The 14,720-nt window shown below is 41.4% G+C and overlaps 1 protein-coding gene across 1 annotated transcript; it reads left to right on the forward strand.

The window, feature by feature from the left end:
• Positions 1–4,098: 4,098 nt before the first annotated feature.
• Positions 4,099–6,467, forward strand: LOC107043488. The gene is made up of 4 exons (XM_015265022.1): positions 4,099–4,245; positions 4,474–5,046; positions 5,130–5,255; positions 5,358–6,467. The coding sequence occupies exons 1-4, from the start codon at positions 4,099–4,101 to the stop codon at positions 6,465–6,467; spliced, it is 1,956 nt and encodes a 651-aa protein (XP_015120508.1).
• The last annotated feature ends 8,253 nt before the right edge of the window (positions 6,468–14,720 follow it).

The following is a 14,720-nucleotide window of genomic DNA, read 5'->3' on the forward strand; positions in this document are numbered from 1 at the left end:
TAAGTCTTCCAATTTACAGACAACGTTTCTGTAAATGTAATCATTATGCATCGGGCTATTTAACTGATAGGAAGTCTTTTGCACTACCTAATAGTTTACTCTTTGAATCATGCTTATAAAAAGCCTTAATGGTATCAACTGTGTTCTGGTCCATTCTCCTACCAACACGTGGCTGAGGAGCTCTTAAAATTGCTTTATGATCGACTAAGGTTTTGGCTTCCTTCACCATCCATCGAGTAGTATTGAAAAAATGAGCAGTCGTCCTGATAGTCCAACTCTTGAGAACAACTGAAAGCATCAAGTATTTCTCCACTTTGCTCATCTTGGGGTCTGAATATCTCTCCTGCAATTGTTTCAACATTTCTTCTCCAGCTTGTGCGAAGCTGATGCTTTTCTTATCATCGACATAATTGCCGTAGACTTTGGGTTGTTGGGGAGCAGTGGGACAGTACGTTTCATCACTTGCGTTCGTTGTTTGACTGAGGGTTGTTGAGGAACTGATTATTGTTGACTGTGATCTTACGAGAGATTGTTGATTGGCACCAGATAGTTGGGACAAAGATACTTCTGATAGACCAGACAAGAGTTTCTCCATCTGAGGATAATAAGTGGGTGCCTCAGGTTCACCGATAGATTTCTCTGTTACGGGTTCATTTTCAGGTACGACACATAATTCATCCACAGGTTCACTCACTTCAATTTCTTCAACGTTTGATTCATCCTGGGCTTCGTTACTGTCATCAGTTTCATCAACCGTAATAATCCGCAAAACACTACTCGGTAATTTCCCCAGTAGTTGCCGACAACCACTACAAATTTTAGCACCTTTCAGTGTAGGAACTTCGGCAATCAAAGTATCGGATGGTTTACGTAATGCTTTTTAACAACATGGTTTGCCAATTTTAAAGGATTACAGTATCTATCACGGAACTTCACGATACTTATAATTTTTCAGAAGTAAAACGAAACAATTGATACCTCTGGACTTGACCACACTTTTGAGTCGATGTTATTGTACGTTAACTGGAAGACATTTGAGGTTATGTTACTGATATGCCAGTGCCCATTTTCAATGAACTACAGGCAATTAGGCGCCAAATTCGGAGAAGACAAAGACAAAGTGACATTCATCGGGTGGAGCATTATCGAGTCGAGGTGCGAAGTAGCTGTTGGCGTCCACGGCGTCGCTGAGAGGCATCGTTTGGGGTCTGTACCGTGAAAATCATCGTGTGCTTATCTTGGGAATCATCGAGGCGAACCATCATGATAATCATCAGCGGAAATCATCGGGAAGTTATCTGTGGAAATCATCGGAGGATCGTCATCGGAACGTCAGGAAATCATCGTGGAGGTGCATTATCAGCTCGGACGGGAGCGTCATCGTGGGGTATTGGCGTCGGTCGAGCGTCGTCAGTGGCCGTTTTCGCGCCGTTTCTCTGCGCTGTCAGCCATCTTAAATCTCGCAGTTGTGTGGGTCGGTTGGACAGATTGGCTGATTATCGGTAGAGGTAACTGATTTTGTTATCGTACGTGGATATTGAGTTTTATCATCTGTCGGTTGATTATCTTGCACAATGACTCATTGTCAGATGTTGTTATATTGGCAAGGCTCATCATCTGTTAATTTCAGAGGCAATCACTCCTGCAAGGGTTGATAACAGGATGCGCTCATTGAATCTGAAATGGAATAAGTATCAGGAGAATCACAATATACTGTGGAAGGGTAAGTACACATCGAAGCCTGATGTCCAGAAAGCCTTCTGCGAATATAGCTATTTCAGAGATCGTGAGTACCAGGCTACTGAGGAGAATTATTGATCGGCGCTTGAGAAGATGCAGGCGCTCAAGTATGCAGCTGACGCTGTTAAGCCTCCTGGTCAAATGCCATAGAAACCAGCAGTGGTTCCTCAGCAGCAATCACGCCATGCACCTACGCTCAAGATGCCCAGACTTGAGATTCCTATGTTCGACGGGGATCTTTCGAACTGGGTGAATTTTAAACAAATGTTTCTGGAGGCCATGGCTATGAATCCTGGTCTTACATCGGCGCACAGGTTGTTCGTTCTGAAGAATCACATAGCAGGGAACGCTGAGAAGAAACTGAAGAACTTTGCACTCGAGAGGGCGAACTACCAAGCAGCCTGGGACTGTCTGGTGAATTATTACGACAATGAGAGGGCTCTGGTGAACGTGTCGTTGTCGCTGCTTTTTAATGCTGCTCCTATCACTAAGGACTCAGTGGAGCCTTTGGAAAAGTTGTATACAGATGTTGAGCAAGCTTTGGGTTCTCTAGGGGCTCTGCAGAGACTAGTTAATCAGTGGGGCGATCTGCTGGTGTATATTGTGATCAGGAAGCTGAATAAATCGACTGTCGAGGAGTGGAAACGGTTCCTTGGAGCATCAACGAAGCCTCCGAAGTGGAAGGATGTTAAGAGCTTTTTGTTGGAGAGGATCAGAATACTCACGTCGTATAAGGCTGACTATGATCCAGCATCAGCAGTTGCAGCATCGAGTAATTCATCAAATTCGAGGAGTCATGCGTCTGGTGCTCAGAAACATCACGTGAATAATCAGAATCCTTCCCGAAAGTGTGGTCTTTGCAACGAGGATCATTATCTTGATGGTTGTCCTGTCTATCAATCTCTGACGTCACACCAGAGGGAGGATAAGGTTATTGAGTTGAAGCGATGTTTCAACTGTCTCGGGAATCATCGAAAGGACAGATGTCTTTCAAGGAAGAGATGTCAGAAATGTGGAGAAAAACATCATACGTCGATCCATCATTCTTCAGAGGACAGACAGCCGTGGGTTCAAAGAGGCAGTCAGCCAACATCAGGAGGTTCTTCTGCTCAGGAGCGTAGCTTCAATCCAGCTTCTGACCATCACGGCCAGCTTCGCATGCCGTTAGTCAGGAGAAATCAGTAGGAACATCATCAGCGATTCTTGCGACTGCCATCGTCAAGGTCAAGTCGAGGTCTGGTGAGTTGATTGAGGCAAGGGCTTTGATTGATCCTTGTTCACAGGTGATATAGCTACGCAGTTTCTGGAGTTGGCGGAGGGAGTTCGTATGCTGCTAGCGGAATTATTTCTGTGGAGTTGTTCTCTCGCTGGGAGCAACCTATTTGCGTTGTTAAGATGATCATTCTGACGCATTTGACGGACTATGTACCTAGAAGAGAGGCTTATCGAAAATGGTCTGTGCTTGATGGGCTTGAACTTGCTGATCCAAACTACAGCAGCAGCAGAAGTATTGATATTATTCTGGGAGTTGACGTGTACCATCAAATCATCCAGTCAGGGTTGAGGCGTGAGTCTCTGGAGCAGCCGATAGCACAGCAGACTTCTTTGGGTTGAATCATCTCTGGGAAAATTCTGGTGGAGAAGGAGCTGGAGGATCAGGTGTCGAGTTTCCGTATTTCCTGATCGTGAAATGAGTGTTCTCGTCAAGGGCTTCTGGGCTCAGCAGGAGGTGTTTTCTGATAGGTCTGAAGAGATGGATTCTGAGGAGGTTAGCTGTGAGGAATATTTCAAGAGCACTTTTTGAGGGTTGAGAGCGGACGTTACATCGTCCGATTGCCATTCAAGTCATCACCGGATCAGCTTGGAGATTCTCGAGGTCTGGCTTTGAAGATTTTGAACAGAGCTACATCGGAAATATCGAGAGTTCCTGGAGGAATACGAACGTCTTGGGCACATGTCTAGGGTGGAGAATAGAGATGGCAATTCTTCTGGTATTTATTATCTTCCTCATCATCCAGTTGTGAGAGAGTCAAGTCTGACCACTAAATTGAGAGTAGTTTTTAATGGTTCAGCGAAGATGTCATGTAGGGTTTCCTTGAATGATTTGCCCCACGAAAGGCCTAAACTGCAGGCAGAGATTTTTGGTGTCATTTCACGATGGAGGAGACATAAGTATGTGTACTCTGGGGACGTGACTAAGATGATTAGACAAATTCTCATTCATCCCGACGACCGAGATTACCAGAGAATTTTGTGGAGGGAGGATTCAGGGGAGATTGTTGAGTATCAACTGAACACTGTGAGGTATGGCACCAGATGAGCACCATTTTTGGCGAGGTGGTTTTGCATACAACTTATATGGACGATGTCCATGGGGGATCGAGCACGATTGAAGGCTGTAGAAAGCAGATTCGTGAGGTGAACAGTATGTTCGGAGCAGGAGGGCTGCCACTTCAGCAGTGGACAGCGAATCAGTCTGAGTTGCTGCTCGATATTTCCAGTTCTGTGAGTGATTCATCAACGCATCTTATCGACAATCAGGAGTCTCATCGAACTCTGGGATTGAACTGGGACTCTGCGCAGGATTATTTTTTCTTTTCACGCAAACCTCAGTCTGATTTTAAGATTCTCACTAAACGTTTTATTCTGTCTCAGGTAGCTCAGCTCTGTGATCCGTTGGGCTGGGTTGCTCCCTTTGTCGTTAAAGGGAAGTTGTTGATTCAGGACCTGTAGAAGTTGCAGCTAGGATGGGATGAGCAGCTGGGAGAGGAGGTCGAGCAGCGTTGGAATCAGTTTGCTCAGGAGATCCAAGATCTGGAGATGATTAAGGTACCTAGGCACTTCAACATGAGTGACTCTACTGAACGTGTAGAACTTCATGAGTTTGCTGATGCTTCTGGTACTGTCTATGGAGCTGTGGTATATCTTAAGGTTTTTGATGTTGATGGCACTGTGAGTATCAGTCACGTATCTTCTAAATCCAAGTTAGCACCTATCCGTGATGGGGGGAAGGTTAAAAGGTCGAGTTCGATCAAGGTCACGATTCCCAGGCTTGAGCTTATGGCTACATCGCTGCTGGCTCGGCATGTCGTTTCAGTGAATAAGGCTCTTTGTGTGGATAACTTGTCGATTCATCTGTGGACAGACTCGTCGGTGGCGCTGCACTGGATTAAAGCGGATGCTGCAAAATATAAGCAGTTCGTGAAGAACCGGGTTGAGGAGAGTCAAAGACTGGTGCTCAGGCTTGCTGGCGACATGTTCCTGGGGAGTATAATCCTGCTGACTTGGTATCAAGGGGAGTATCGAGTAAGAAGTTAGCTAGGAGTCAGCTATGGTGGAATGGTCCACAATGGTTAGCTGAGTCAGAGTCGTGTTGGTCGGAACGGAAGTTTTTGGTAGATGAGGCTGAGCATCACGAGAGGAGGAATGTATCAGTGCATTCAGCCTCTGAAGCTAAGACTTATCAAGTTTGGGACGTGATGGAGCGCTATGATTCATTGAAGAAGCTGCTGGTGGTGACTGCCTGATGCCGTCGAGTGCTTCTGGTGAAGCAGGATAAAATTTTGAGAAAATCCACAGGTGAGGGAGTTCTAGAGTTCAGAGATCGGATTCCACAGCCTCGTGAGATCGAGGATGCGAGGATTTTTTGGATTAGAGAGACCCAGGCTGAGGGTTTTGCTGAGAATGTCACGAGTCTAAGGGAATCGAAGTGTGTGGCTCGGGCGAGCCCTCTGTATCGTCTTGTGCCTTTCATCGACAGTAGAGGCATTATTTGCCTGACTGGAAGACTGCAAAAATCTTTTCTTGAGAAGGACTTTAAGCATCCAGCAATTCTGCCTTCTCGCTCAAGGTTCACGGAGCTAGTTTTGCAACAAATCCATCCTCAGACTTTTTATGGTGGGGTCCAGTTAATGTTAGCGACTTTGAGGAGGAGGTACTGGATCTTGAGAGGAAGAAGACCAGTCAAGAGCGTCATTTATCGCTGCGTAACTTGTGCTCAGTTTCGTGGAGAAGCTGCGAAGCAGCTTATGGGGCAATTGCCGCTGAGGAGAATCACTCATGCTCGCCCATTTCTTCATAGTAGAGTCGATTATGTTGGACCTCTGACTTTGCTGACTTGGAGAGGCCGAGGTGCAAAGACTTTCAAGGGGTTTCTGGCTATCTTCGTTTGCTTCACTACTTCTGCCGTCCACATCGAATTGGTGAGCGATTATAGCACTCAAGGGTTTCTAGCGTCTTATAAAAGATTCACAGCTAGACGTCGCATCTGTTCTACGATCACAAGTGACTGTGGAACTAATGTTGTTGGAGCAAACAAGGCGTTGAGGCTGCTGTTTGATGCTGCAGGGAAAGAAGCTAATGTTATCGCTCATAGCCTTGTTAAGGATGGGACTAAATGGATGTTTAATCCCCCGGGAGCTCCTCATCATGGTGGAAAGTGGGAGGCTGCAGTTCGCTCTGCTAAATTTCATCTTAAGCGTGTGATTGGAGACACTAAAATGACCTATGAGGGACTGTCTACTTTGCTGACCCAGGTGGAGGCTATTCTTAACTCTAGACCGCTCTGTCAGCTGCCTGACGATCATGAGGAATTTTCTGTGCTGACTCCTGGGCATTTCCTGATCGGTTCGGTGCTGACGACTGTTCATGAGCCTTTGCTGAGGCATCTACCTATCTCTAGGCTGTCCAGATATCAGCATATCCGTCAGATGACAGAGAGGTTCTGAGAGCTCTGGTCGTCTGACTACATCCAGAAGTTGCAGGAGATCAACAAGTGGCATAGGCCATCAGCAAACCGTGAGCTGGGGGCTTTGGCGTTGCTTACAGATGAACGTTTGCCACCTACGAAGTGGCCCATAGGGAAGATCGTCAAGCTCCATCTTGGAGACGACGGATTATGTCGAGTGGTTACGGTAAAGACTCAGTCGTCTACTGTTACGAGGCCGATCGTGAAGGTGTGCCCACTCCCAGTCAAGATCATGTCGGCTGAGGTGGATGGAGATGATAAGCTCGATGGTGCTGACTAGTTGGCTGTTTTCGTTAGTCAGAAGCTTGTGATCGGGGTATCATTGTTTTGCTTATTGTTTCATTTTGTTTTGTATTTTGAGTTTTTGTTGCAGAATCATTTTGACAATCGCATTCCCAAAGGGGGAGAAAATGTTACCGGATTGACTACATTCTAGTTTATTAAAAGGCCACATGCTGGCATTTAGCGACCTGATCAGTCATTGATTTCTTTATTGACACTTTTGAATAATAGTTACGCGTTGGGAGCGCTTCGCTCTCTGTTCGCTTGAGATCTCCAACGAAAACACGTGCATCAGAAATACAGTCCATTAAATATCGAAGGTTTTTGTATTAAAGAGGTATTTTTAATTACGTACAGTGCAACACAAATGTTTGAAACTCAGCTGTGGAATAGTCAGTGAATTCTGAATAAACGATTGTTATCGCTAAATGTGTTTCCAGTGATTTAACCTCAATGACTCCTATCCGGATCCAGTTACATAGGCTAATAGTGGGAAAACATTTAAATTCCAAAGGTTGTTCAACAAATTTTCCAACTACGTCCTGGTAAATCACAATGCACGCACATCTAGTATCTTGAGTGTATTCTGACCTACCAGCCAGGTCTTTCCCACTCAACGCAAATCTGTCAATTCTTCATCTTAATAAAAATGTCTTTCTTTTGCCCTTGAGTATTTCGCAGAGATGACAAACATTTTGTGCCATTAAACTTGAGAATAGTGTCAAAGGTGCGTCAAATCTGGATTTCACGATACCAGACAGGTTACAATCTTCTCGCCCAGGCGATCCACAGCCTGTTTCTCCTTTTCCTTTTTGAAAGGCATCATTTTTGCGCAGCTAAGGTATCTTTCTGTAGTATGTTGAGATTTTAGATATAACATCTCTATACTGTTCGTTACATTCAGAGAGTTTTATAGCTGCGACTCTTTATAAACACAGGCCTAACGGATTATATTGTCTTATAGCCATCTTGGAGTCGATACAGCTGATTCTCAACTTACATTACTAATTATACAGTAACTCCAGCTGCTGTGAGAAAACGAGTAAGTCTCGAAAGGTTTAGAAGTACGATTTGTACATTTCTATAATTGCCGTTGATCATAGCTTTTTTGTCAAAGTTCTATTGAAAATGGTTTAGTCAATAACCATTCTTTGTGTTCATTAACATTCGTCTTTAAACTCTTCAATATTCACATTCGTATTAAATCTGGGGTTTACTAAAAAAAAAAACAAAAGAAAAAATTGGATGATCTCTGAACACCTACAAGTTATTAAAATCTCGAAGACGAGGCTCGAATATAATGGTACGATCAAACGAACTTATCTGTAAGTGAAGTTCGATCGTGATTATATGAAGAGCCTTGTCGACAGATCCAGTCCCTCTCAACTAGCTTTCCCAAACCCGTCCAATTTTTTCTACACTATTGCTTAACTTTAAACTCATGATAAGATGGCGAGCCCTCACCGCCGACGTGCCACAGCCAACTTTTTCTATGGTCTCTGAGGGCGTGTGGCTCCATCTAGCCGCAGGCGGGCTAGTATAAGTTATTAAAATCTCTCGACGAGGCTCTTCATATAATCACGATCGAACTTCACTTACATGTAATTTTGTTTGATCGTACAATTATTACCGGAAAGCAGAAATGTTGTTTCTCTAGAGAGAAACAACATTTCTGTGTCAAGTGCTAGAACTATCAACTAATTAGAATTAGTTGATAGTTCTAGCACTTGACAGTTATGATATTCACTTTCGGATATNAAAAAAAAAAACAAAAGAAAAAATTGGATGATCTCTGAACACCTACAAGTTATTAAAATCTCGAAGACGAGGCTCGAATATAATGGTACGATCAAACGAACTTATCTGTAAGTGAAGTTCGATCGTGATTATATGAAGAGCCTTGTCGACAGATCCAGTCCCTCTCAACTAGCTTTCCCAAACCCGTCCAATTTTTTCTACACTATTGCTTAACTTTAAACTCATGATAAGATGGCGAGCCCTCACCGCCGACGTGCCACAGCCAACTTTTTCTATGGTCTCTGAGGGCGTGTGGCTCCATCTAGCCGCAGGCGGGCTAGTATAAGTTATTAAAATCTCTCGACGAGGCTCTTCATATAATCACGATCGAACTTCACTTACATGTAATTTTGTTTGATCGTACAATTATTACCGGAAAGCAGAAATGTTGTTTATCTAGAGAGAAACAACATTTCTGTGTCAAGTGCTAGAACTATCAACTAATTAGAATTAGTTGATAGTTCTAGCACTTGACAGTTATGATATTCACTTTCGGATATTGAATAAATGAAACTGGAAAAAAGTCCTTGTATACGGAAAAAAGGTATGAATAAAATCAGGTGTGCCACCGGTATTTTCGCGGGAGAGTTCATAAGATGAATGAACTCCGTCATTTTCTCTGTGCTGAACCAAAAAATATCCTTGTCTCCGTCAATTATACGAAATTTCTACAGGATTGAATATACGGTAAAACTCTTGAGAAAACCGGTAAAATCACTGGGGAACGCAAGAAATTATTGAATGCGACGAAATCAAATCCCTTCGAGGCTACAGAAATTACAAATAGGGGGTTCGGGACAAAATGGATCGATTTGAAGTTGAAAAAAATATTTGTATCTCAGAAACAAATTCATGAGTGTAGTCAACAAACCACACAAGCCCCACAAAGAAATTTTCAAATTTTCTGAAGGTCAAACGTTACGGGGATCAAAAGTGGATGGTTAAATTTCACGAGAGTCAAAAGTCAAGAGGGTTATAAGGAGATGGTCAAATTTTCTGACGGTCAAATATCACGAGGGTCATAAGAAGATGATCAAATTGCACGAGTATCGAACGTCACGAGAGTCACAAGAGGATGGTCAAATTTCACGAGAGTCAAACGTCACGAGGGTTACTGGCAGAGGATGAAGTTTCTTGAGGGTCAAACATCATCAGGGTCAAAAGGGGATAGTCAAATTTGACGAGAGTCGAACGTCACGAGGGTTACAAGAGGATAGTCAGATTTGACGAGGGTCAAACGAGGGTCACAAGGAGAACGCCATATTTTCAATTTCTAAGGACCTCACATGGAGGATTCAATAAATTTCAATAATCAACACCATGATCCTTCTTACAATTGAGAATCTCAGATTGTGACTTATGACTTTTGAACATTTTGATATGTTTAGGCATCGTATTCCCTTAGGATCCTTGCGATGCATGACTCCTTCATAAATGCTCATCCCCTTGTGATGTTGGACCCTCGTAAAAATCACGTTTCCTTTATCTTCATGAAAATTGACCGTCTCCTTGCAACTCTCGTGACGTTTGACTCTCGTGAAATTTCACCATCCATATGACCTTCGTGACGTTCGACTCTCGTAAAATTTGATCGTCCCATTGTGACACTTATGCCGTTTGATCCTCGTCAAATTTGATTATCTCTTTGTGACCCTCGTGAGGTGTGACCCTCATGACGTTTTCTTCTCGTGAAATTTGACCATTCTTGTAACCCTCGCGACTTTTGTCCCTCGGAAAATTTGACCATCACCTTTCGACCATCGTGACCTTTAACCCTCGAAAAATTATATGATTTCGTTGTGACCCTCGTGTGGTTTGACTGTCGTGAAAGTTGACCATTCTCTTGTGACCTTCGCGACGTTTCACCCTCGAAAAATTTGACCATCTCGTTGTGATCTTTGCGATATTTGACTCTCGGGAAATTTGACCATTCTGTTGTGACCCGCGTAACGTGATAATTTGCTTCTCTTACAATCATGTGCGTATTACTCCATCAGGAGTTTACTGTAATTGATTAAGAAGAGTTCCGAGAATTTTCGGAATTTTCACGATTGAACACGAGACATTTCCGAAACAGTCTACAATTGGATCGTTTCACCAATTCTTCATTAATATGGATGTCAAATCGGATTTCTCCCGATTTTCCCCGAGGTGCATTCGTCGTAGGAATCTTCGGGAAAAATCTCGTGATCGCAAGACTACTTCCGACGATTTTTTCCGTGTATCTGTGTAAGCACTCATGGTCATGATTTGAAATTTTCCACTGCCTTCAATATTGAATAATCGAGTACAAGTATGGTACACTCTTCCTATCTCATTGTAAGTAATTTCTGCTTATTATGTTTATTGATAACGCGTCACAATTACCAAAATGGAAGTTTTTATTTTTGAATAATTCAGTCCACGATTTTCTCATCACACTGTCTGTAAAATGGTGTTTGATTCAATAATTTTTAAAATTTTCAAAATCATCAAAATTTTCAAAATGCCAGGGTCGACCCAATTTTCGAGAATAATTCAAAAACTAAAAGTGGCATCGGCACTATCTTCTAACTCGATCTGTATAATATGGAAATGAATATTTCTACCCAGATTCATTCGATTCGGATAATTGTTTTTTATCGTGGCAAGACTGAATTGGTCACATGCATACATACGCACACACATACATACATACATACGGACATGCTCTAAAAGCATCATATTCTGATTCCTGAGCCCAAAATTGGTTATCCTAACAGAAAAAACTGGAAACTTGTATTCTGAGGATTACAAGGTTTCCATTCAGAAACAATATTCTTGTAAATGTTGAGATTTACTATACAGTAAGGAAGTATTTTTTTTCCGAACTCTTTGGGTCAAATTTTTGAATTTTCAAATTTCCTTTGCAACATTAAAAAAAAATAGTCTCGTAAAGTTATACTCAGATGACGTAGCGTAATCTGAAACGTGGAGATTTATACTTCCCTGAAAAAGTGTTTTTTCAAACTGTTTGGTCCAAATTTGAAATTTTGTAATTCCGTTGAAAAATTGAAAAAAATAGTCTCGTGAAGTTATACTCAGACGACCCAGCGTAATCTGAAAAGCCAACATTTACTACCCCCTCAAATCTTCAGAGGCCTAACCTAGCGTCAATTCTGAATGGTCAAACTGAGGATCAAAACTTGTTCCCAGTCGTCAAGAAAACTCTCTCTCCCCTTCCGGCCATAACTGACGGCAAGAATGGCCATGGACATTCGAGATCCTAGTTGTTTGACGTGGCCATTCCATGGTCGTCCGGACTGTGGCTACAGATTTTATCGTACACCCAAAAAAGTCGGTCTGAATCAGAACGAAAATTTGGTCTGAATCAAGTCGGAGTGAATCATGCCGGGAATCGACTTGGTTAATGTCAAATTGACGGTATGAATCAAGTCGGACTCGGACAAATGCAATCCGCAATACCGGTCTATTTCAAGTCGATTTTCGACTTGATACAGACCGACTTCGGTTTGATTCAGGTCGATTTTTCGGTTTGATTCAGACCGATTTTTCGGTTTGATCCAATTCCATTCTTTAACTTAATTGATCAAAGGTTTTCATCACTGCCGAGACGTTTTTATACGCGGCGGTGTAAAAGCGACATTATGTTAACGGGTGAGGATTCTAAATCGGGGCTTTATGTAGATTTGATATATTGGGGTGGTGGTCTTATATATGGGAGGGAGGGGGGTGAATTTTTCAAAAATATCTCGTAAACTAAGGAAGACAGCAAATTTTCAGGAAAATTTGGGGGGGAGGGGAGCGAGGGGTGCATTGAGAATTCTCAACCGAAAAAATTGAGTTGGTGAATTTTTAAAATATATCTCCGAAACTGAAAGGAGATAAAGAGGAGATTTCTTACAAAATAGGGGGATTCTCAATTGTGTTTTTCAATTTGTCAAAATTGGAAATTTTCAAAATTTTCAACATTCATTGGAAATTGTGGAAATTTTTGAAATGTTTGAAATTTTTGACGATTACGAAAATTTTTAAATATTTTAAAATCTGGAAAATTCCTAATTTTGACAAATTGAAAAAAGAATTAAGAACCCCCCTTTTTTTGTAAAAATTCGCTATCTCCCGTAGTTTTGCAGATATTTTTGAAAAACTCATCGACTCAATTTTTTTGGTTGTAAATTGTTAATGCNGCCCCCCCCCCCCCAATTTTCGTAAAAATTCGCTATTTCCCTTAGTTCCAGAGATATTTTCGAAAAACTCATTTAATTTGAAAAACAAACTCACTATTACTCACTATTTTCAAAAACAACCCCCCCTCCGCCTCTTTGCAAAATTCCCCCTCAAAAACTAAAACAAGTTTCTAGATTTTAGAAAATATTTTTTCCAAATTAATATTTTTTTAAGTATATCTTGGTTTAAAATTAATACCCATTTTAATCATTGATTTTGAACGTTTTTTTTTTCTAATACTTAGAAACTTTTTTCTAAAGCTAACTCACTTTTTCTTTCTGCGTAAGGTATAAGTCGACTCATTTCGCTCGAATTTTTTTTTCATATCAGAATCAGGCGATTCAACTCGCAAGATAATAGTTGAGAATGAAATTCAGGACTTATTCCGTTTTTCACTTGAATAAAAATATAGTTAATTTTTCTTCTCAAATCGTTTATAAGGGATATGTAACGCAAGAGGTAGAACCGTTTTCCATCAATAACTCATATTCGGAAAAAAATCGACTTATCACCCTTCACCGCTTCGTGCCTGAGATCATTTGGATTTATTAAATATTATGATTTTTCAGTTTCGTTTTGCAGAGGTACTAATATGGAGAATTTCATCCCCTAATTACATAGATTCCAGAAAATTTTTGCCTCAAAACAATCCTCTTTTCATTGATCAATTTAATTGATTTATTTTCTAAAATTAAACTTTTTTTTTCTACATTTTATCCGAATGTAAGTTACAAATTGCAGATTCTAGAATCTAGAAAAAAAATTCTTGAATATGCATTTTTTTCTCTGTGCTCATGATTTTTTTTACCACGAATCGAATTGTCATAAAAAAACTAGTAAACTCTCCATGAAATGTAGCTTTTCAATTTTCAATGTCTTTGGCTGTGAATCCGGAAAGCACAATCCCCCTCCCCGCCCCAATTTTTCAGTAAAAATTTGCTATCTCCCTTAGTTTTAGAGATATCTTTGAAGAACTCATCGATGAGCTAAGTCCACTACGGGAGGGCTCTACATCGAGAGTTTAGTATAGTCTACCCCTTCCTATAAACCCTGTCACTTAAGATACTTAAGATAATTTTTTTTGAATTTTACATGTTGTTAAATGCAGTTTCATCGTTTTTAATTTTTTAAAAAACAACCACTCGACATTTTTTATAAAAAAAAACAGTGTAGAAATAGTGTCATGTCACATAAAGATTTTATTTTTTTTTAATTTTATGACTCCACGTGTAGATGTATTTATTCACTTTAAAATTGTAGAGGTCTCCATGTGTTCATAATTGTTTGTTTTTTAATAGAATTGGCATAGCTCCATTCGGAAGCTTACTGCCAATAGAATTGGTAGAAACGAAAAAAAAAATTATAATACACTGTAACGAGGCATATTCATTTATTTTTTCTTATTTTTCTACATATTTTTTCCCACTACACACTGCCCCCTAAAATGTAAATCCCGCCACCGTTGGATATCCCTTCCCTCACTNTGTGACGAGGCATATTCATTTATTTTTTATTATTTTTCTACATATTTTTTCCCACTACACACTGCCCCCTAAAATGTAAATCCCGCCACCGTTGGATATCCCTTCCCTCACTTTTCCCCTCATCGCCCCTCTACCCCTGCCCCTGGACATCACGAAGACATCAGCCGAAGGAAGACATCAGTTCCGGCCCCACCCGATCAATTGGAGAAGCCATCGCCTCCTGGAAATTCCCCATACTAGACCCCCGAATATTCAACACCAGCAATAATCCCTTGCGAGACATCCCTGGATTGTGGTCATCATCACCACTCACCCGTGCTGATTGGTCCCGATTCCTCCCGAATTAAAACCCGAAGGACATCGACACCTGACGAACCCCCACGAATCGCGAAGGAAAAGAAGAGACCGTCACTCGTGCATTAGCTGCCCCGTGAGTCGCCACGTGCCCCGAAAGTAGTAAT

This window comes from Diachasma alloeum, unplaced genomic scaffold (assembly GCF_001412515.2).
Source record: "Diachasma alloeum isolate Michigan unplaced genomic scaffold, Dall2.0 Dall_scaffold_00589, whole genome shotgun sequence".
Classification (NCBI taxonomy): domain Eukaryota; kingdom Metazoa; phylum Arthropoda; class Insecta; order Hymenoptera; family Braconidae; genus Diachasma; species Diachasma alloeum.